This window comes from Anastrepha ludens, chromosome 2 (genome assembly GCF_028408465.1).
Source record: "Anastrepha ludens isolate Willacy chromosome 2, idAnaLude1.1, whole genome shotgun sequence".
In the NCBI taxonomy this organism is placed as follows: Eukaryota; Metazoa; Arthropoda; class Insecta; order Diptera; family Tephritidae; genus Anastrepha; species Anastrepha ludens.
Genome location: NC_071498.1, coordinates 110,271,965 through 110,292,038, shown reverse-complemented (window position 1 = coordinate 110,292,038; position 20,074 = coordinate 110,271,965). Strand labels below are relative to the sequence as shown.

The window sequence follows — 20,074 nt, the reverse complement described above, 5'->3', positions numbered from 1 at the left end:
CGAAGTTGATGTCGCGGACGTACACATTTGGTCTAGCGCCGCCACTGGTTTATGGTTTGAATATTCTGGAAAATAAACGTCACTCTCTTCATATATATCAGGCTATTTAAAAATTAAAATAAAGTAACGTGTCGAATACGATTGGGGATACATATATTATATAAACATACATATACATATATATATATATATATATATATATATATATATATATATATATATATATATATAATGTCATTGGTTATTCCACCCTTTTTGGGTGTTTGGCCGAGCACATCCTCCTATTTGTAGCGTGCATCTTGGGGGGACCTACATTTTTAAGCCAGTTTCGAACGGCAGATACTATATTTTGTATAAGAAGTTTTTTAATTGCAGAAATACACTCGGAGGTTTGCTAATCAAGGATATTTTATATAAATAATATTCTTGGATTAAAAAAATGTGGTTAGGTTATGTTTGGCAGCCGCATCTCACATAGAGACAACGACGCCACTTAGACCACGAAATGGGTCCGTTGTGAAAAAAAAATTTTAAAGTTATAAATAAAATTCTTGTTCTTATTGTTCGGAATTAATTGGTTTTGGATTGAAAAAAAGAGGTTGTCTGTAAAGTCGGTTTACTGGCGATAGTTTAACGTGACAACGTCATAAGAAAATACTGATAGAATGGTTGCATTTTTTCAAAAGAAAATTTTAGCTTTATTTGTTTGATAGATATTTTGTATGAATATAGAGAAGGAGGTAAATGGAATCGCAATGGAATTGAATACGTTCAATTTCGATTGTGCATCAGACGTTAATAAGTCAAGAACACTAAGAGGCTCCATCATCGATTTGACTTTTTCAAGACACATTACACTCGAAACACTCCCTTTCATTTCCTACTTTTCCTATCATCATCCTATTCTCAACAGAGTAGTGGTTCATTACCATGTACACAGGAAGAAGGCATATGCAAATACAAATATGTGAATTTATATACATATGCGCATATACATACATATATGTGCTCACTCAACTAGGAGAGAGCCAGAAATCGAACGTTGCCGAACGCGGGGGCCGAATGTGCTTCTTTGTCGTTCGTTCCGCGCTCTCGCTTCGAGTTCAAGCAAGGTAACAACATGATGCAAAGACATGATGTTTATAATTTTGTAAAATATACATTTTTTAATAATTATTTAAATAATTCACTCAGTTTTATTTAGCTTTACTTTTTTTTAACATCTGGTGGCATTGCCCGCGATTGCCGGTGTTGTTTGTATTCTTCTGCTTTCGGCAGTCAAATCTCTCTCTCGCTACTGCAGAGTTGCCTAGCTTTGGATATAAAAACGCACTAAATGCCCATTTAAAGAAAATAAAACACGAAATTTTTATTGTGTTAAGTAAGAACTTTGTATGCGTGACAAATTGTCTGTAGAATGTGCGTTTTTTTTAAATAAATGTGTTATGCTTATGTACAATTTAATTTATGAGTTTTTTTGTTAAGCGAAATTCTTTTGTTAAGGAAACGACTTTTTTGCTATATTTGAAGTTATGTAACTAGATAAGGTACTCTTTTTGTACAAATGTCAGTATGGTTTCTTTAGTATTTTCTGGTATTTTGTTGCTTATTTTTACTATGAATACACCTCTTGATGCTCTATGTCTCACTAAGGATTGATGACCGGAAGAAACGATTCCACCTCTATGGTTTCAATTCGCATTCAATAAATTCAAAGGCTTTTTAAAATGTGTAAAAAGGTTTTCAATCTTAAGAAGAGTTGAGAGAGGGGCATTTAATATTTTTGCATAGCCTTAAATGGAGCCAAAAATTAAATTTGCAATTTCAAATGATCAAATTTTATAAGAGTAAAAAACTTTTCATTAGCACTAAAATCTTCTCAGAGTGGCCTTTTTTAAACTTCTTTTGTATAATAATACAGTTTTTTTTCAACTTAAGTCTCGGTAGCCTTAAATTAAAAACAAAAAGAAACAAACACCGAACTTAAAAATTGTCGCATTTTCGGTATAAAAAAGCACTAAATTTATTGCGAAGAGCAAATGGTTGGCAATACTGCACAACTCTGCAAACGTGACGTCACGTACGCTCTGATGGGCGCAATCTATTCTTGGGTAACAACGCATGAGCAAGATAACGAGGCATGAGACGCATACCTAGTTCTCCCCCACCATTTAACAAAGTCATTTGAAAATTTTACATTTTTATGCACTTTAAAGTTATTCATATGACACGAATTACAAATTATGAAGGTAGTGGATTTTTGGGAATGCTCACACGACTAAGGCCGATAAGTTTTGCATTCTGACTTATTAAATGAAAACACTCAATAGCGCATGCATATAAAAATATAATTCCCTTACTAATAATATATTTTGAACTTTCGAATTTCTATTGATAATTTTTTTACGTTCCCTATGAAATGGGGGTGGAATAATTATCGTAACTTTCAGAAGCATTTTAGTTGATATTGCAAATTGATATAGAGAAATTATGATTCAAAACTATGCAGAATCTCCTGTCTGTCGAAAAGATTGTTATTACAGAAAGACTTGAATGCCCTAAATGACTGTTTCTGCAAAACAAACTATGTCTTAATACTAGTCCATGAATCCCCTTTCCTCAACTTATTATATTTCAAGCGTAACTCTTGCCTCGGCGAATGAAATTCGTTACCTTGGTGTTATTTTTGATTCGTCTTTTCCGTTCATTATCCATATTAACTCTATTATTCCGAAGACATATGCCAACTCAGCGTTTTGGCGACGCTACAGTGATTTTCCAGACCCATCCACTAAAAATATCGTGTATAATGCTTTAGTCGATTCGAGGTTGGAGTATGCTTTCGTCATATGGAATCCCATGTACTCCTCACATTCTCCTAGAAATGAAAGAGTTCAACGTAAGTGTTTATGCTTTGCTCCCCAACCTGTTCACTTTGATAGCTTCTTGCCATCCTGCAATGCCAGGTTCATGCTTATTAACACTTGAGATCCGACGACTTGTTCAATACTTAATGCTTATACCTATACTATACGATATAATATTCGACACCACTAACTATTCAGATCTATTACGCCAAATAAATTTCAATGCTTTTAATAGAGTTCTTTGCTCTTAGCATCCATTTTATGTTGAAGTTCTCAGATCTAATTACCTTAATTGCGCCCCTCTTACAAGAGGACTTGAAGTACTATTTTTGTGTTAGATGTAGTGGTGATTTGAAGGTGTATATGAGAGGTCTCGATCGCAGTAGTTGACATTCGTTTGAAGCGTAAAGATTCTTTTTTCTGACGTCAAAAATGTCTACGTTCGTCCCGAATGAAGAGCTTCCCCACAAGTGATTTCATGCTTCATTAATACCTTTTCAAGGAAAATGTAGCTGAAACGTACCGTATATTGATCAATATTTACGGTTATTACGCTCCATCAATTACAACTTGTAAAGAGTGGTTTCGACGCTTCCAAACTGGTAATTTCGACGTGCGTGATATAGATCGCGAAGGGGCTCCGAAAAAATTCGAAGGTACTCAACTACAAAAATTATTGGATGAATACGCATGTCAAGCCTTTATAATATGTCTAAAGAGTTCGTCGTTGACAGATCAACCATCGGTAAACGTTTGCATGCGATGGGAATGGTCCAGAAAGCAGATAACTGGGTGCCACATCAATTAAAGGAGAGGGATGTTTGGTGACGAGTGAGATGTTTCTTGAACGACAGAAAAGAAGAGGTTTCCTGCGTCGCATGGTAACTGGCGATGAAAAATGGATCTATTATGATAACTCTAAGCGTCGGAAAAGTTGGAGCCTGCCAGGTGAACCAGATCCATCGACAGCGGAAAAAGATATTCATGTTTCAAAAGTTATGTTGTGCATCTGGTGGGATCAGAAGGGTGTCATCTATTATGAACTCCTTAAACCATCTGAAATCATCACTGGCGATCGTTACCGACTGCAGCTAATGCGTTTGAATCGAGCTCTAAAAGAAGAGCGGCCGGAATGGGACGGTAGACATGACAAACTGATTTTGCTGCATGACAACGCCAGGCCATACGTTACTAAACCGGTCCAGAAATATTTAGGGGGACTGAATTGGGAAATTTCGCCCCACCCACCGTATTCCTTGGAGAGTATTTATAATTTATGCAGTTGCACCTTTGGATTTTTCCAATGAATATTTTATTTATTATTATAGGCAAATTTTAAGTGTATGTACAGGCAAATATTTATTACACAATGAAATATTAATAAATGATAGAAATGTCTCTTTTAGCTGCGAACGATAAATAGCACCAACCAAACAACCAACTGCTATCGAATACAATCAAACTCTCACTAACTCTATCAACCTGCACGAACGCGAGGAACAAAAACACTAAAGCAACGTATACACGCTGCCTTTTTGTATCAACAATCCCTACGACCAGCACACACGCTGCGATTGTTGTATCAACGCGTTGTACAGTGCGTACATGCAATTACAGGCAATGCCCCACACACCAAACGCCAGTACCTTCTGCACTAAACATAGGGATGTGACCTCGAGTCGAAAAAATCGATCATTTAATAATCGATTTTTTTCGTTTCAAGATAAATCGATTTATAAAAAATCGATTTTTGAGGGAATAATCGATTTTTGTGGATATTTCGATTTTTTAATACGAAAAATGCATATTTGATATATAAGTATGAAAAAATATCTAAAAGGACGACTTTAAGATTATAAATACATATTCAAATTAATGATACATATATACATTTTTTAGTACTCTTAAATATTTTATTGCAGTAAAAATAATACAAAACTATAAGAGTACAAAATATAGCAATATAACAAACAAAACTAAGAAAATAAAAGAAAGCTATCTTCAAGCTTTTAGTTTAAGTAATAAAAAAATTCAATTAAATAATTGCCACAAATGTTTTGTATCAATTAACATTCGACTAGAATCAAAATAAAATTAAACGATTAATTTAAGTATTAAATATAACGAGAATTGTTGGGTATGAACATTAAAAAAGAAAAGGAAGCTTCCTCCAAACCTCAAATCAAAATTTATCAGAAACTTAAAAAATGATTGCCATATCTCTGTATTTTTTGTCATTGACGTATTAGCAGCCATTATTTTGTTATGGTGTACCTGCCATATATCTTGATCGTCGCTGGCAACTTGTGATGAAACAGATGATTCAAAATCATTCACCAGTATAGTATCATCATTCCTAGTATTTAAACTTAGGCATCGGTTGGTATAATTAATTGTTTTTGACAAAGATCCAAAAACGTTGCGACTGAGAAAAGGTGAACTTTCTGTATGTTTTCAAATCTTTTTTTTAGTTCTGTTTGCAATGAATATTTGAATTGATTGGCCAAATCACTGGTTATCGGTATAGCGTCTAACAAAGTTCTCAAGCACTTGATAATAGGTATAGCTTTACTAGCTGTCACATATTTTTCAGCGCTCATTTCTTCGGTAACATTGTGAAAAGGCTTTAAAACTTTTCCAATTTCTTTGAGCACAACGATTTCGTTTGCTTGAAGCATTTGGGGTGCATTCGGATGGTTTATTAAAATAGATCCAATTGTGCTGCTCATTAACACAAAACGTTCAATCATAAATAATTGTGAGTTCCATCTTGTAGACACATCTCCGACCAAATGCTTCAATTTTCCTTCAACAACGCTTTCCTGCATTTGCATCTGTCGCAATTCTTCAGCGCTAACACCACTTTGGTGGAACCAAGTTACGATTTTTCGTACTTTATCCAAAAAAAGTTTAACATCAGAGGAACTCACAGAATTTTCAACTACTAGATTCAACGTATGTGCTAGGCATCGAATATGGTTTGCTCTGCCGAAAGTAATCTCAATAGCTTTAACCATGTTAGCGCCATTGTCTGTAGTAACACTCACAATTTTGTCATGCGACAAACCCCAATCTTCACAAACATTAAGAACCATCTCCGATAAATATTCGCCTGTATGATTGTCATGAAGCGGTTCACATGCGATATTCACCGATTTCATTTCAAAATTTTCTATAAAGTGAACAGTCACGCCTAAAAAACTTCTTAACTGCATATCCTTCCATTCATCTATTGTAAGATAGACGTTTTTAACAGACCGTAATTTTTGTTTAATAAGGGTCTTTTGTTCGTCATATTTAGTATCAATGAGATCTGTGATAGTTTTACGACATGGAACCTTGTACAAAGGAACGATAGTTTTCATTAGCTTTTTGAATCCTGTTCCTTCCACCATATTGTAAGGAAGACTGTCCCGGCATATCATTTCTGCGATGCTGTTTGTTATTTGTTTATTTTTTTCTCCATCTGAGGCATATGCTGAAATTCTTGAAAAAGCCGCTCCGATAGTTGATCTAGCCCGTTTTGGAGTTAACGACGAAGCCTCAGTGTCTGTCAATGGCGAATGCACCAATGAATCATTATGCCTCAAATTGGTAGTATCCTGGACATCAACTTCATGTGAATTCTGCGGTGATAAAAATAAAAACAAAATATACTTTAAAATATTTTAAATAATAACTATTACATCAAATAATGAGTTTTACCTCGTCAGCTTGTAAGACATCAGAATGTTTTCTTTCCATGTGCTGTTTCAAGTTTGTAGTGTTATTGCATGTTTTTAACTCTTTTGGGCAGTATTTACATTTTGCGGTTGCATTTTCCTTCCTTATTGTAAAATACTTGCGCCAGCAGCTTCTGGGTGTTTTAGCAGCGGAAGACATTTTTATGGTTAAACCAATATTTATTTCGACACTTCAAAGCTTCCAAGAAATAAATAAAGGCAGGATCACAATTCATTACATATTTGTACGTAAAGATGGCACTGATTTTTATCGACTTGTTCACATTAGTTAGCTTACTTATCCATTTTATCATCCGTCGCACAGATGGCACTATTTACAAAAATCGATTTAAAATGTGTAATTCATATAATCGATTTATTAAAAATCGATTTTCGCCTTTAATAAAATCGACTACAAAAAATCGATAATAAGAAAAAAAAATCGATTAAAGCAAAAATCGATTATTTTTTAACATCCCTAACTAAACAGCGTGAACGTGTCCTAGCATGGATGGGCCCACGCCTCGGTTGGAATTAATATTTGTGCGTTGAAGATGAGAAATAACCCAAAATTTGTATAGGTTTTATTGAAATTTAGTGAACGGGGCACGCCAAGATTGTGAATTCAATTTTTGAGTGCGGAGTATTTATACCTACCCTGATACTTAAACTCTCTCGTTTGCTGGAAAAACATTTTAGCCTAAAAACAAAAAAACTTTTTAAATAAGTATGCAGAAATAATCACAAGCTCTTCTTTTATGCTGTATAGAAAATGTATGGGATAGTAAATTGCAAAATTCCAAACCGTTTCTTACACGATTCAGACTTCCATAATAAAAACGCATACCTCAGCTCAGCTTTTCGTATTTGCAACGAAACAATACATACATACCTGTATGTACGAGTATGGACATTAGGGCGCTTCTTATTTTCTTTTTTTTAAGTTTTGTCACGTGTCATACTTTTATTCTATTCTAAGATATAGAATAGAGGCAAAACAAAACTCACGTGCTTGGTTACTGCTTTGTCAATTTAGCTCAGAACGGAGCCGAAAGAGTGTGTAAGGCAAGGGACAAAAACTTACCGTTACATCAGAAGTTGTTCAATGATATTATTTATCACGTTTATTGGAAAGCAAATTATTAAAATTTTACACGAAATCCAACTATCAAAATAAGTCAAATTGTTTAAAATTAAATTATTAAAATTGAAATATAGAAATGCGTATTGGCTTATGCGTAAGCAATCAATACTATTTACCCGAAGCAAGATAATTTTGTACAAGATAATACTAAAACCTGTGTGGACTTATGGCGCTCAGATATGGGGTTGTTCCAGCCAAAGCAATATTCAACTAATTCGAAGGTTTCAGAATAAAGCACTAAAATGTGTCGTTGGTATTTGATCTCGATCGTAACCTCGCTCTTGATTCAGTTTCAGACTCAATAAAGAAGACAGCCAATTCTCATAAAGAGAGACTGAATAAACATATAAACACAGAGTCCTCCATCCTTGCTGACACAAAAACATGGAGAAGAAGACTTTAGTGCAAAAAGGCACAAGACGGGGCCAATTATTGTAAAAAAAATCGTGTATTTATTTCCATAATATTTAATTAGAGCATCTATACTATATGTTTTACTAATTTGTTTTAGACGAACTCACTGCAAATTGGTCGTTAGTTGTAGATATTTTGAAATGAAAACTTAATAAAAAAAAAGCACACAAAAAATTGTTCATAGTGCCCTTCAAATATTTAGTTTTCGTATTTCAGGCTTGAGAAAAATAAAATAAATAAATAAAAATTCACAAATAACTTAAATACTTAAACAACGTCACGTGGAAGCCACAATCTAAAAAAAAATAAAAAAATAGCGCTTTTGTTATTTAGGTGATACAAGGCAGTGCGAAATTAATCACCTTATCGGCACACTTATAACTGCAAACGGCGATGCACGCCAGTTATATTTAACACTTGTGAACTAGACAGCTGCAGTAGCAAGAAATGGGGCGCGTAAAGGGCAAAGCATCAAAAAAAAGAAAATTGGCTCATCACTCAATTCCGATTTTGTATTTAGTAAAATCTTGATTCGCCGCCGTAGCCGTGACTACCGTTCGGAATTCTGAGAGAACGTAGATTCGAGTCTCGGTGAAACACCAAGATAGCGGTCGCCCCTCGGCAGACAATGGCAAACCTCCGAGTGTTTTTCTGCCATGAAAAAGCTCCTCACTAAAAAAGATCTGCCGTTCGGAGTCGGCTTGAAACTGTACGTCCCTCCATTTGTGAAACAACACCAACACGCAGGCCACAGGAGGAGCTCGGCCAAACACCCAGAAAGGGTGTACGCGCCAATTATATATATATAAAATTTTGATTCGAAAAGAGAATTGGATGACAAATTTTGTGCCACCTTGTAGAAGCAAATGGAAAGCTAACGCGGTAACTTTTCGAAAGTTGAAATACCAGCAGATGTAAACTTAATTACCCTAGCAGAAGATTAATCAATTTTGCAAATCGCATTGCACGTCTATAATATTAGTTTCGGGGAAAGGAAAGCTATTATTTTAATGGTTTAAAACTATTTTATGCTCTATCTTTAGCTACTGGACTCCTGTCAATTTCGATTATTTCTGTGATTTTATCGACATTTGAACGGACTCGACGAAACCAAAATTGAACCTAATTAGCTGTTACCGTATTGACACCTTTATCAAAGAAAAACTGTATCTGTAACTCACAACTGAACGGAACAAACAAGAAACAAAATAATTTTTTTTAGTTGAAATGTCACCTTGATAATGAGCATAAACCTTAAATTGTTTGAGTTATCGATCACTACAGCCACATACCGTGAAAATAATGGATTTCTTTTTGCCCAAACTAATATTCTATTTGACACTTCTAAACTACGCAGCTGTTTGCAGTAGGCAAACAGACAAACAATGAAGCGCGTAAAGGTCAAGATAATGATGTCCACCGCACAAAACTATATATATTTTTTTATTTTGTAAAAAATTGATTCAAAAACAAAATTGGATGACCAATTAAGAAGGCTAATTTAGCGGCAGGCTAATCACCTACCCTTCCAGAAAGCAAAATTGATTAACGGAACCAACGCAAGACTGAGTCTTGTCGAGGCCCCACGCTCCCGAGTGGAGTGAACAAGGAAAACAAATTAAGAAGCACCATTAAGGAGCAAGTAAAGGGTCCGCCATATAACTTTACGGAATTAAAAATGCTATAAAAAAGAAACTACTCAATATTTTTCCTAACTGTTTTTTTTTTTATTTTGAAGTACAATCCTTCCGGTTAATAATGGAACACAACTTCATTCATATGGCTGCCTCGGCTAGCCATGCACCATCCCATATGATCGGTCCAATTTTTCAACACATTTTCGATTGTATGCGGCTGTATCTCAGCTATGACATCGGTCTTCAGTGCATTGTTGCTGGTTTGTTGGCATAATACTGGTCTTTGACGGCACCCCAAAGATAATAATCCAACGGCGTCATCGCAGCTCCGAGGCGGCCAAACGGTATCAGAATTTCGGCTGATAATACGATCTTCGAAGACGGTGCGCAAAAGATTGATCGTAGCATTCGCTGTTTGGGAAGTAACGCCATCTTGTTGGAACCAAATGCCACCAATATCCTCCTCTTCAATTTCTCGGAACAAAAATACGTTTAACATGGCCCGGTAACGCTCTCCATTGACGGTTACGGCCACTCCTCGCTCATTTTCGAAGAAAAATGGACCAATGATGCCTCTCGGCCAAAATCCGCACCAAACAGTGACTCGTTGTGAATGCATCGGCTTTTCTTCGAGTGCGTGCGGGTTTTCTGAGCCCCAAATGCGGCAATTTTGCTTGTTAACATACCCGCCGAGATGGAAATGAGCTTCATCCGCAAAGATGATTTTTCGGTAAAAGTCTTCATCTTCTTCAAGTCGATCCCAAGCCCATGAAGCGAAGCGAAAACGCATTGGGTGGTCGGTCCTTTGAGCGTATACACAACCATTTTCGTTCAGCGGAAGAATAAAACTAATTTTCTGTCAAATCAGATGACAGCTAAGTGTTACCATTCTTCAAATAATACCTAGTTCAAATCCGTAACGATAGATGGCGGGCCCTGTACAATACAGAGTTGCGCCCAGCACCAATACTCATATAACAACAGTGATGCATATAGAGTGGAAACCAAATGGAATGAGTATAATTAATAGAATTGTTTATTTATTTACAAAACCTAATAAAAATATATTTGGAATAGAAGAAAAGCAAAAACATAAATTTCAACTAAACTACAAGTAGGCTTTTGATCCAATGTGTCGCACTACTTTTTTATTAGTATTCGACTTAGTATATGCTTGATGTAAGTATGTATGCGTGTGCATGTATGTGTGGCTGTATGGCTGGATAAACTCAATCGAAATAATTAGTACGTACGTATTGGTATGCTTGCAAATAAATATATGTTTGTATTTTTTGTAACTAATGTAGGTATCTACAACATCAAAGGATTATATTCATTTTTATTATACATATGTATATGCATGTATGTATGCACATACATATATGTATATGAATGCATCTATGTATGTATATTATATTATTTATTCTAATGCATCGAATGTTATTTTATGTACGTATGCAACTTTGTTTGGTTTTGAATACACTTTATAACCTTAAATAAAGCTGTACAATTATTTTTCCACAATCCATTTCATTTCATATCTCCAATCTTTATACATTTATTTGTTAATTTTATATTATTTATATGTATGCATGTATGTATGTATATATGTATTTGCATGTAATTTTATTTATTAGTACACAGTTATTTGTTATTTGTACACATGCGTGCACTCACATACATACGCATGTATGTTTGTATATACATATGTATGTATGCATCTATATCTTGTCATCCACCAACTTTAACAATTAGCACCATCCTTTATTCACCATACTTTTCATACTTTTCGACATTCATTGTTTCACATTCTTTGTTTTTTTTTGTTTTCTTGTAGATTATTTTTAGTGTAGAATTATTAGACAACATTTTTAAATTAATAAATTTCCAACTAATACGCTTTTGTTGTTATTATTGGCCCCCGAAAGAAACTTTTTAAGTGTAAATTAATTATGGATTTTTCGAAAATGAAAATTTGTAAGCAAACAGACCTTTTTTATTTTTAGAAAATTGTGACTTAGTCGAAAAGTTTCAAGCTTGAAAATTTGTATTATTTTATTTTTTAACACTATTTTGCTTATGAGAATATATATGTAAGTACATACATATTTACGCTTCAATGTGATCACTGTGAGGGATGATCATTTTTATTTTTTTTCGTTTTTTTTTTCAACAGGCTAATAGCTAAAATCTACATAAAATTCAACAAAATTGTTCCTCTCACACTTCACTCTTCTTTTTTCATATACATATGTATGTATGTACGTAAGTTGGTATGTATGAAAGTAGGTATGTATGTTTGTAAGTACAATATTATGTTACTAAATGAGTGTTTTTTCTACACAAATTATGTATACGAATGCAAATACAAGTACACACGTATGTATGTATGTACGTATGCTTTATTATAATATGTAAGTACGTATGTATATAAATTAAGTTGAAAGGAAGCTTTGGATAAACGACTATTAAAACTTAAATTGTATACAATTGTGTGTATGTAAATATTTATATGTATATGTAAGTATTTACGGCTAGAAGATCCTAAAAGGGCTCAGGTTATAGTACATTTATCAATAAATTTATTTCTTTTGTTTATATATAAGTATGTATGTATGTATAGGCGTGTATATACTTAATTGCGTATGTGTATGTATATTTATTTTACATTTGTTTAAGAAATTTATTTTCTTCATTTTTAGAAGTTTGATTTTTTTTCGGTTAGAAATGTTCATTTAGACGAAATTATTTAAATGTGATTTGAATGATTTTTATGTGCTCAACTCGTTTGCAATTACATACATAGTTCACGCTTTACACTTGTATTAACTTTTGTACATCTGTATATTAGAGTAGACATTCATATGCATACATATGTATGTATGTGTATGTACATATGTATGTATGTACCATAGATCGAATGAACTTTCAGTGAAATAGTGTTTGAAAAAATCGATTAAAAGATTATTTTTTTTTAATATTTCTAAATAATAGCGTACTTAAACTCAGCAAGTAAATATACAGTGGTGCGCAAAAGTTTTCGGCAATGCGTTATACTAATATATAATAAAATGGTATGAAAGCCCATACAAAAAGGAACTAAATAATGGATTTCATTTATTGAAATAATTTAAATTCAATTCAGCGCAATTAAATTTATCTATGATAACAATTCGGTTTTTAGCTGGCAGAAAGTATGCGAAATTTAGCAGCGAAGTACGACTACCTACATATACCTATAAGTGGCTTATTGATAGCAGTATGCCAAAATTTTAGTATCTACCTCATTTTAGCAGCAGTCTAACTAATGCAGGCACCCTAAGGCCGCAAGGGCCATATGATATAGGTGAGGTCTTTCTCCGAAGAACACTCACTGGTTGTATAAGACCGCTATCAGACCTGTCCTCCTTTACGGGATTATAGTCCGGTGGCTGGCTCTCAACACAACTACAATTAAAAACAGGTTTTAAAAGTTCAACGTTTCAGCGGGGCTCTAGAACCACAACCTCTGATGCTCTGAATACTCTTAGCTTCTTACCTCCCCTAGACTTGGTTGGTAAACAGAATGCAAGTAACACTGCTGCTCGGCTAGCCGCAACTAATCAATGCTGCGACTAAGGTGTTGAACACCCGGCGATAACAGTCGGTCTTGGTCCAACAAATCCTTTTGACTATTGTTTGGATGAACCCTATTTTAATAGGTTATTTTGCACTACATATAGAATTCCAGATAGATGTGAATGGATTAACAATACACCTGGTAAGAAAAACTACCTATGATTCTTGACTGATGGCTCAAAGCCGTTCGATAAAGTTGGCTTTAGCGTTTACTGTGAGAAAACAAAAGTAAGCATTTGGGCTCGATTCCTAATCAGTATAGCGTATTTCAGACTGAAATTCTAGTCATTAATAAAGTAAGTCTCGTTAGGCAAAAATGTGACTAACTTTAGAGAAATCTATATTTACTCCGATAGCCAAACGGCGATTAAATCTCGTGGTGGGATTACCAATTCTATTATTGCTCGCAAATGCCGGGCATCTCTTAACGAGAGGGCGGAATATTACCGCATCCTCTTGATATGGGAGCGAATAAGCAAGGGAGCGCACTGCCACTCACCTCGCTCTAGACATGGAGATTGTAGGTGTACCCCTCTCAACCTACAAATTGCGTGGCACAAGTAGCATTTTCACTTCAACCGACACAAGATGGCCTTGCATGTCAAGTCACTAGGTTTAGATACTTTGGATCATCGTTCTTGGGTGATACTGACCACGTTGTAAGCGTCAGCCAGATCGACGGGTTAGCACTTAAAATACAATTGTTTAACAAGGAATAGCAGGTAAACTGCTACTGTGGTATCTCAATGGATCGGCAACGGTTTGATTGAGTTGGTTGAAAGACCGACTGCCATTTTAATCAACCTACCTACGCTGTCATAGTCTATGCGTGGTGGCTGGTCTCCAATTACGGCATCCAAGGACTGAGAGTTTATGGATGTGTTAATAAGTGATGAATACCGGTCGCTGTCTGTTGATAGTTCATAGGATACAGCGGCTGGCGGACGGTATGTCTTTTACATCAAGAATGCTGGTTTTCGTGCGCCTTCGAATGGCAGATGGTTTTGTATGAAAACTTATAGTTGTGTGTGTGAGTGAACTAAGCTCAGAGTGTCGAAATTGCGAAAATGTTAAAAAAAATGAAATGTATAAATGTAATAAAGAATATATAAAAAAAAAACAGTTTTTTGGAAACAAAAATATTTTAACAAAAATCCAGAATTACGTCAGCTTAACAGCTAATTCTCTAAAAATCCACTGAGAGCCAACTATTCTTCCAAGCAAATCTTTGCTTATTGATCGTGCTTTTTGGTGCATTTTTGAAATTATCGGCATCAGTCAAATGCCTCTTTAGCAGTTATGTCATTTTAAATTGAATTCATCATGTTTTTCATTTCCCCATACATCTGCACTGCCGCAACTTGTTAAATTAATTCGAAATTGATTTCTTAAAATATTTAATACATTTTCTTAAATATTTATTTATTTTTTCATTGCAAATCTAGTTTTCTTCTTTGAATATTTGTCTAATAGTAAAGCCGAAAACTTTTGTCCACCACTGTATGATTTGAAGCTCTGCGCGTTGGAAGTTGATTTTTTAAGAACTAAAGTTACACAAAAGCGAATAAAAATGTAAAAATATAATATTTGCATGAATTAATTTAAAGATCAATTTCTGAAATGAGTTTGCATTATAACTAAGGCAGCAGCAAGAACAAATCGCAATGGAATAATTATTCCTTTTTATATACATACATGTGGACTATTTTCAAGATTCATGTGCGTTGTAAGTGTTCATTTTAGTAATCATCATCAAACTGGATTTAAAAATGTTTGTTTAATAAAAAAGATGGATCGGTAGTTATACAAGTGCGTTTGTATACATTTTTTTCAAAGTAAAAAAGTTTAACCCTTGCTGTCTAAAATCGCTATAATTCTGTATGTATACAAACAATGAACTAATAACTTTATCTTTGTGGAAATTCTGCGTTAATGGATAATTTGTTATACAATTGATAAAGAAAAAATATTTGAATACCGCAAACATGCGATAAGCGACCAAGAAAACGAATTATTTTTCTTGTCAATTTGAATCACACCAGCATTATAAAATCAGAAATTGATTGGCATGGAGAAATCATGCTTGCTCAGTTAGGTTAGACTTAATTCACTTAGCTTAGTTTACTAAAATTGTATGCCAATCTGCTATTTAAGAATTAAAAGTTAGTAAGAGAGTTGAGTCATTTAAGAGTGAGAGTTAGTCAAAACAAACTTACCACAAAAGACTCAAGAACTTTTAGATTTTAAATAACTAAGAGCTCAGTTTGTCTAGACTTAATTTACTTTACGTAATATTTTGCCTAACCTGATATAAGGAAAGTTGCATTACCGCTTAGTTAAAATTGGACTTAACTTATGAAGCAGTAGTTTGAGAGCGTTGAGAGAATCGGGCTTGCCATATCTTCGATTTTATACGTACATACATATAAAATATATAATTGGCACTTAAACCATTTGTTGGGTGATTAACTGAGCTCCTCCTCCTATTTGTGGTGTGCATCTTGATGTTGTTCCACAAATGGGGGGACTTACAGTTTTATGCCGCCTACGAAAGATAGATGATTTTTATGAGGAGCTTTTGAAGCTTGGCAGAAATTCACTCGGAGGATTGCCATTGTCTGCTGAGGAGCGAACGCTATTAGAAACAACTTTTTCTATTATTGGTGTTTCTGTATTTCTCGGCTTCGGTGACCTCTGCGATTTGAAAATTTTTAATTAATTTGATGTGGCACTGAATGTGGTATAAGAACCGAGCTATTAAGCAGATGTTATAGAAGACAAAAAATCAAAATATTGACACTCCACACGCTACAATTATTGCGATTTTTTTAAATTAATTTAAGTAAATACTACACTTAGTTTAAGTAGATTAAGAGAGGAAAAACAGGCTTACCCAATGTGTGGTTTTAATAATCCTCAAACAGAATTAAAAAAAAATTGTATGTAGATATAGCAGAGCTCATAACTGCAGTCAGGTTTTTCTTTAAAGAAAAAACTCTACAGAAAATAAAAGTAATCTGCTATATCGAAAATATAACTATAAAATAAGGAATAAGAATTATATTCCTACACATTTTAAGTCTTAAGCTGACTTTTTTTAATGATAATTAAATTTTCTCTCATACATTAACTTTTCTTTTAGTACAGAAAAATAAAAGTTCAAGTTTAACTGTTATGAAAATCAGCCAAAATATCTGTCATAAAAAAGTGCTTAACAACCATTTAACTGCGCAGCTCCTCTTCCATATCCAAAGCTACATCAAATAAATACTTTTCAAAAATGAATTTTTGCAAACATTTATTTTTAGGAATTTTTAAAACGAAGATATGGTAAGCCCCTCTCTCAACGTTTTGAATTTACGTGAGGCTAGAACTTAGAAGCTAAGATTTACAGTTAAGTTGAGTTAAATTTTAGCTAAAAAATAAAATAATGTATACCTCTTTGCTTTTCGTCTCCATATTTAACATCGAAACGAATATGAAAAAAACGCATAACGTTAAACCTTTGCGTATTTGGAAGTTTATGTCTGCGACAGCTTTCTCATCGTGATTTTATCGTTTCAAATGTTTTAAATACCAGTTATTCAAACGAATATATTTGAGGCGAGTTCATTAAAGGGGGTGCACTAGGCAAACAACAACATTTTGTAGCGTAGAATGCCATGTCAAAATAGAAAACAAAGAATTTGCTCATTGGTGAAGGTGAAATAGAACAAAGTTTATTTATTTGTCGGCTTGAAATTATTTGAAAATGTTCATAATAACTTTTGGATTTAAATTCATTACAAAACAATTACAAATTTCAACGTAAGCAATATGTTTCGCTATTCAATTTTGTGCACGACGAAAAAAAAAATCAGCTGGCCTACCACCTTTAGTAGATTCGCTCTGGATATGCCATTATAGGCGGAAAAAATATCAAACATCTGGAAAAGAAAACATGAAACAAAAATAACAAAAAAAAATTAATTTTCTCAAATTAATTGTCTATTTCCTATATTAAATTAAGTCAAGACTAACTAGGCCTTAAGCCTTTTTCCACACACATTTCTTTGTACTTTTTTGTACAATTTAATGCATAAAAAAATTGAATTAATTTCTTTTCAGCCGCATACGTGATGTTCTTGGATTTGTATTATTTTTTGTGTTTGCTTTGAAGTTTTTTGTCTATTGAAAACGGTATTTGTTTTCTATTGAAACTCTGATTTGCGGCATAGCCACCTGCTTTAACGTTGACCCGTTGGCATCCACACATTTATTTATATTTTATTTGTTCTATTGATTTGTGCCTCTCCGCCTTCTTTATATATATGTGTGTGTGTGTTCAATGTATTTCGCCACAGCAATGGAGTTGATTTTTGTGGGTGGCTGACTTGTCGTCTACTGCATTTTTCTGTCCTCATGCGCCTTTTTCACTATAGCCAGCTTGGAGTGCGGTGAGGCGGGTGAGAGTGTACGATAGGGTGCTTCTTTGGTACCATGCAATACCAGCGACCATTCGGTGAGCCAGCCTGAACGGGGTTGTGGTGAGTTGAACCGTGCCTTCAAGAAGAATTTTTTATACAAATGCAGAATGATTATTTGAAGAAAATTGAAAAAAAAGAAATCATATTATAGTTTGTTCCTTAAATACCTCCAATTTCCATGTGCCGTGCGGATATTCGCCCCATGAATGTGTAGTCATAAAAGGCCATTTTGTAAAACCGTCACGATGATCATCATCGTTGGCACGTCGTGATAATATCATTGATCTGAAAGTTCATTAAATTGTTAATAAAAATAAAAACAAAAAAATAAATACAAAAAACACTGGACATATTGCTTCAAGAGCGAGAAGTTTTACCATCTTACCTGGTACCCATTGGCGAAGTAAGGAACAATTCTAGGTCGCCTCGTCTTGTGGAATTCGCTGAGATCACTGCCTGTACGTGCTCCAAATAATTAACCTCGGTATCAGTTCCTTTGCAAGAGTCCGTTTTTATTTCCAAAAACATTGAGCGGCCAGTATAAATTGGGCTGGAAAAGAAGTTATAAAAACATATGTTCAATTCGAGAAGAAGGAGAAGAAGAATGACGCTCTCAGCTCCAATAGGAGTTAAAGGAAAAAATAATGGTAATAATTTTAGAACGTCTTAGTTTAGATCGCCTAACAATTTATTCAACCCCAACCAGTTCCAATGCTAAGATAAGAAAGTTTTTATTATTATTTTGAAATATTCCATTCTTTAACTGAACGCGTATTTAAATAAATTCTATAAAGAAAAACAAAACTTTCTCTTACAAAAGATAGAAATTGAAGGTTAAAATTAAAATAGCAGTGGTCTTATAAATAATGCCTTCTGACCAAGTTTATAAAAAAATTAAAATAAAATTGCATTGACACGGTTTGCAGATACAAAGATGAAACTAATATTAAGTTGAATTTCTCAATTTTTTTATTACGACAACATTTCAAGAGTTCACATCGCTGCTCCGGAGCCAAGCATTTTTAACAATTTCTCAAAATTATTGATTATTACTCGGTCTGGTATTGTGTACAGCTCCTTTCAAGTCCCCCCACAATTTTTTTATAGAATTGAGGTCGGGTGGCTGAGCTTCCGACTCGTATGTTTAGCATCAATATCATGCTGGTAGACCCATTTACTGGTATTTCCTCTCTGCAATACGGCACTTAATATTCTACATTATTTCTACATAAATAATGGTGTCCATTATGCCATTAATTTCATGTAGAGGCCTGCACCATAATATGAGAAACATACCCATATTTTTGAGCTCCATGTTTTTAGAGTGTATTGTGGCTGATTTTCGGTGCCATGTGGATGTCTAACATATTGTCGTGTGTCTATAAAATATTACGCCACATGTTAGCTGTACAGCTAGCATGCTTTCTTGCAAATTCGTGTTGCTTATCCAGCTTGCCGTAGTCTTCTACGTAAAGTCATATCAGAAACATTTGAGTTCACCTCTTTTTTAATTTCTATTGTAGCTTACAATTCTGCGAATCCCTGCGTCTGGCAGGGAAGTTTTTGCGTTTATCTCCTCTTCCTTCTCGGTTTTACATTTGAAATCATTTTTGCTGAACATGAAAGATAATTATGTAAATATTTCTGTGTAAGATCTTCCATCGGCTCTCAACTTCAGAATCTGCTTTCGTTGTTTTGTGATGCAATGTAGTCAAAACATAAGAAATATGCGCATGACAATAACCAAATTAAAAAAAAAAATACATAAATAAATAAAAAAACGTATTTTTGTCTAATTCTGACCAACATTTTATTAGAATTCTTTGTACAGCCTTAAAAACTGGAGGCATTGTCATTTCAATGCTGCACTTAAAGACGTAATGACGTGCATAAAGAACCGTTAACTACACATTTGATAGATTTATTCAGATAAACTCTACACATCTGAAATCCCTTTACCCTTCGAAGATATTTGGTATTGAAATTTTCTTTTTTACGATTCATAGAGAAAAAATAAGTGACTTCAAACTAATCTTTTAAGGGTACTGCTATTTTCATGTTCACAGCTGTGTGTCGGTATTGATCTAATCCACTCCAACCAATCTACAACAAGAAGTGTACGCTCTCACAAGTCATAATTGCGACCCATAATTTTGAAGCAGTTAATCAAACGAAATTTGATAATATGAGACTTTTTGAGAAAAAA

At 34.1% G+C, this 20,074-nt stretch overlaps 1 protein-coding gene across 1 annotated transcript in view; it reads right to left on the bottom strand.

The window, feature by feature from the left end:
- Positions 1–11,903: 11,903 nt before the first annotated feature.
- The window catches only part of LOC128855084 (neuroendocrine convertase 2), a 129,090-nt gene continuing 120,919 nt past the window's right edge, over positions 11,904–20,074 (bottom strand). Inside the window, exons 10-12 of the mRNA XM_054089697.1 lie at positions 18,254–18,418; positions 18,036–18,153; positions 11,904–17,944 (exon numbers count right to left, since the gene is read on the bottom strand). Coding sequence (XP_053945672.1) covers positions 17,783–17,944; positions 18,036–18,153; positions 18,254–18,418 — 445 coding nt within the window. The 3' untranslated portion in view covers positions 11,904–17,782. The remainder of the gene's footprint in view (positions 17,945–18,035; positions 18,154–18,253; positions 18,419–20,074) is intronic.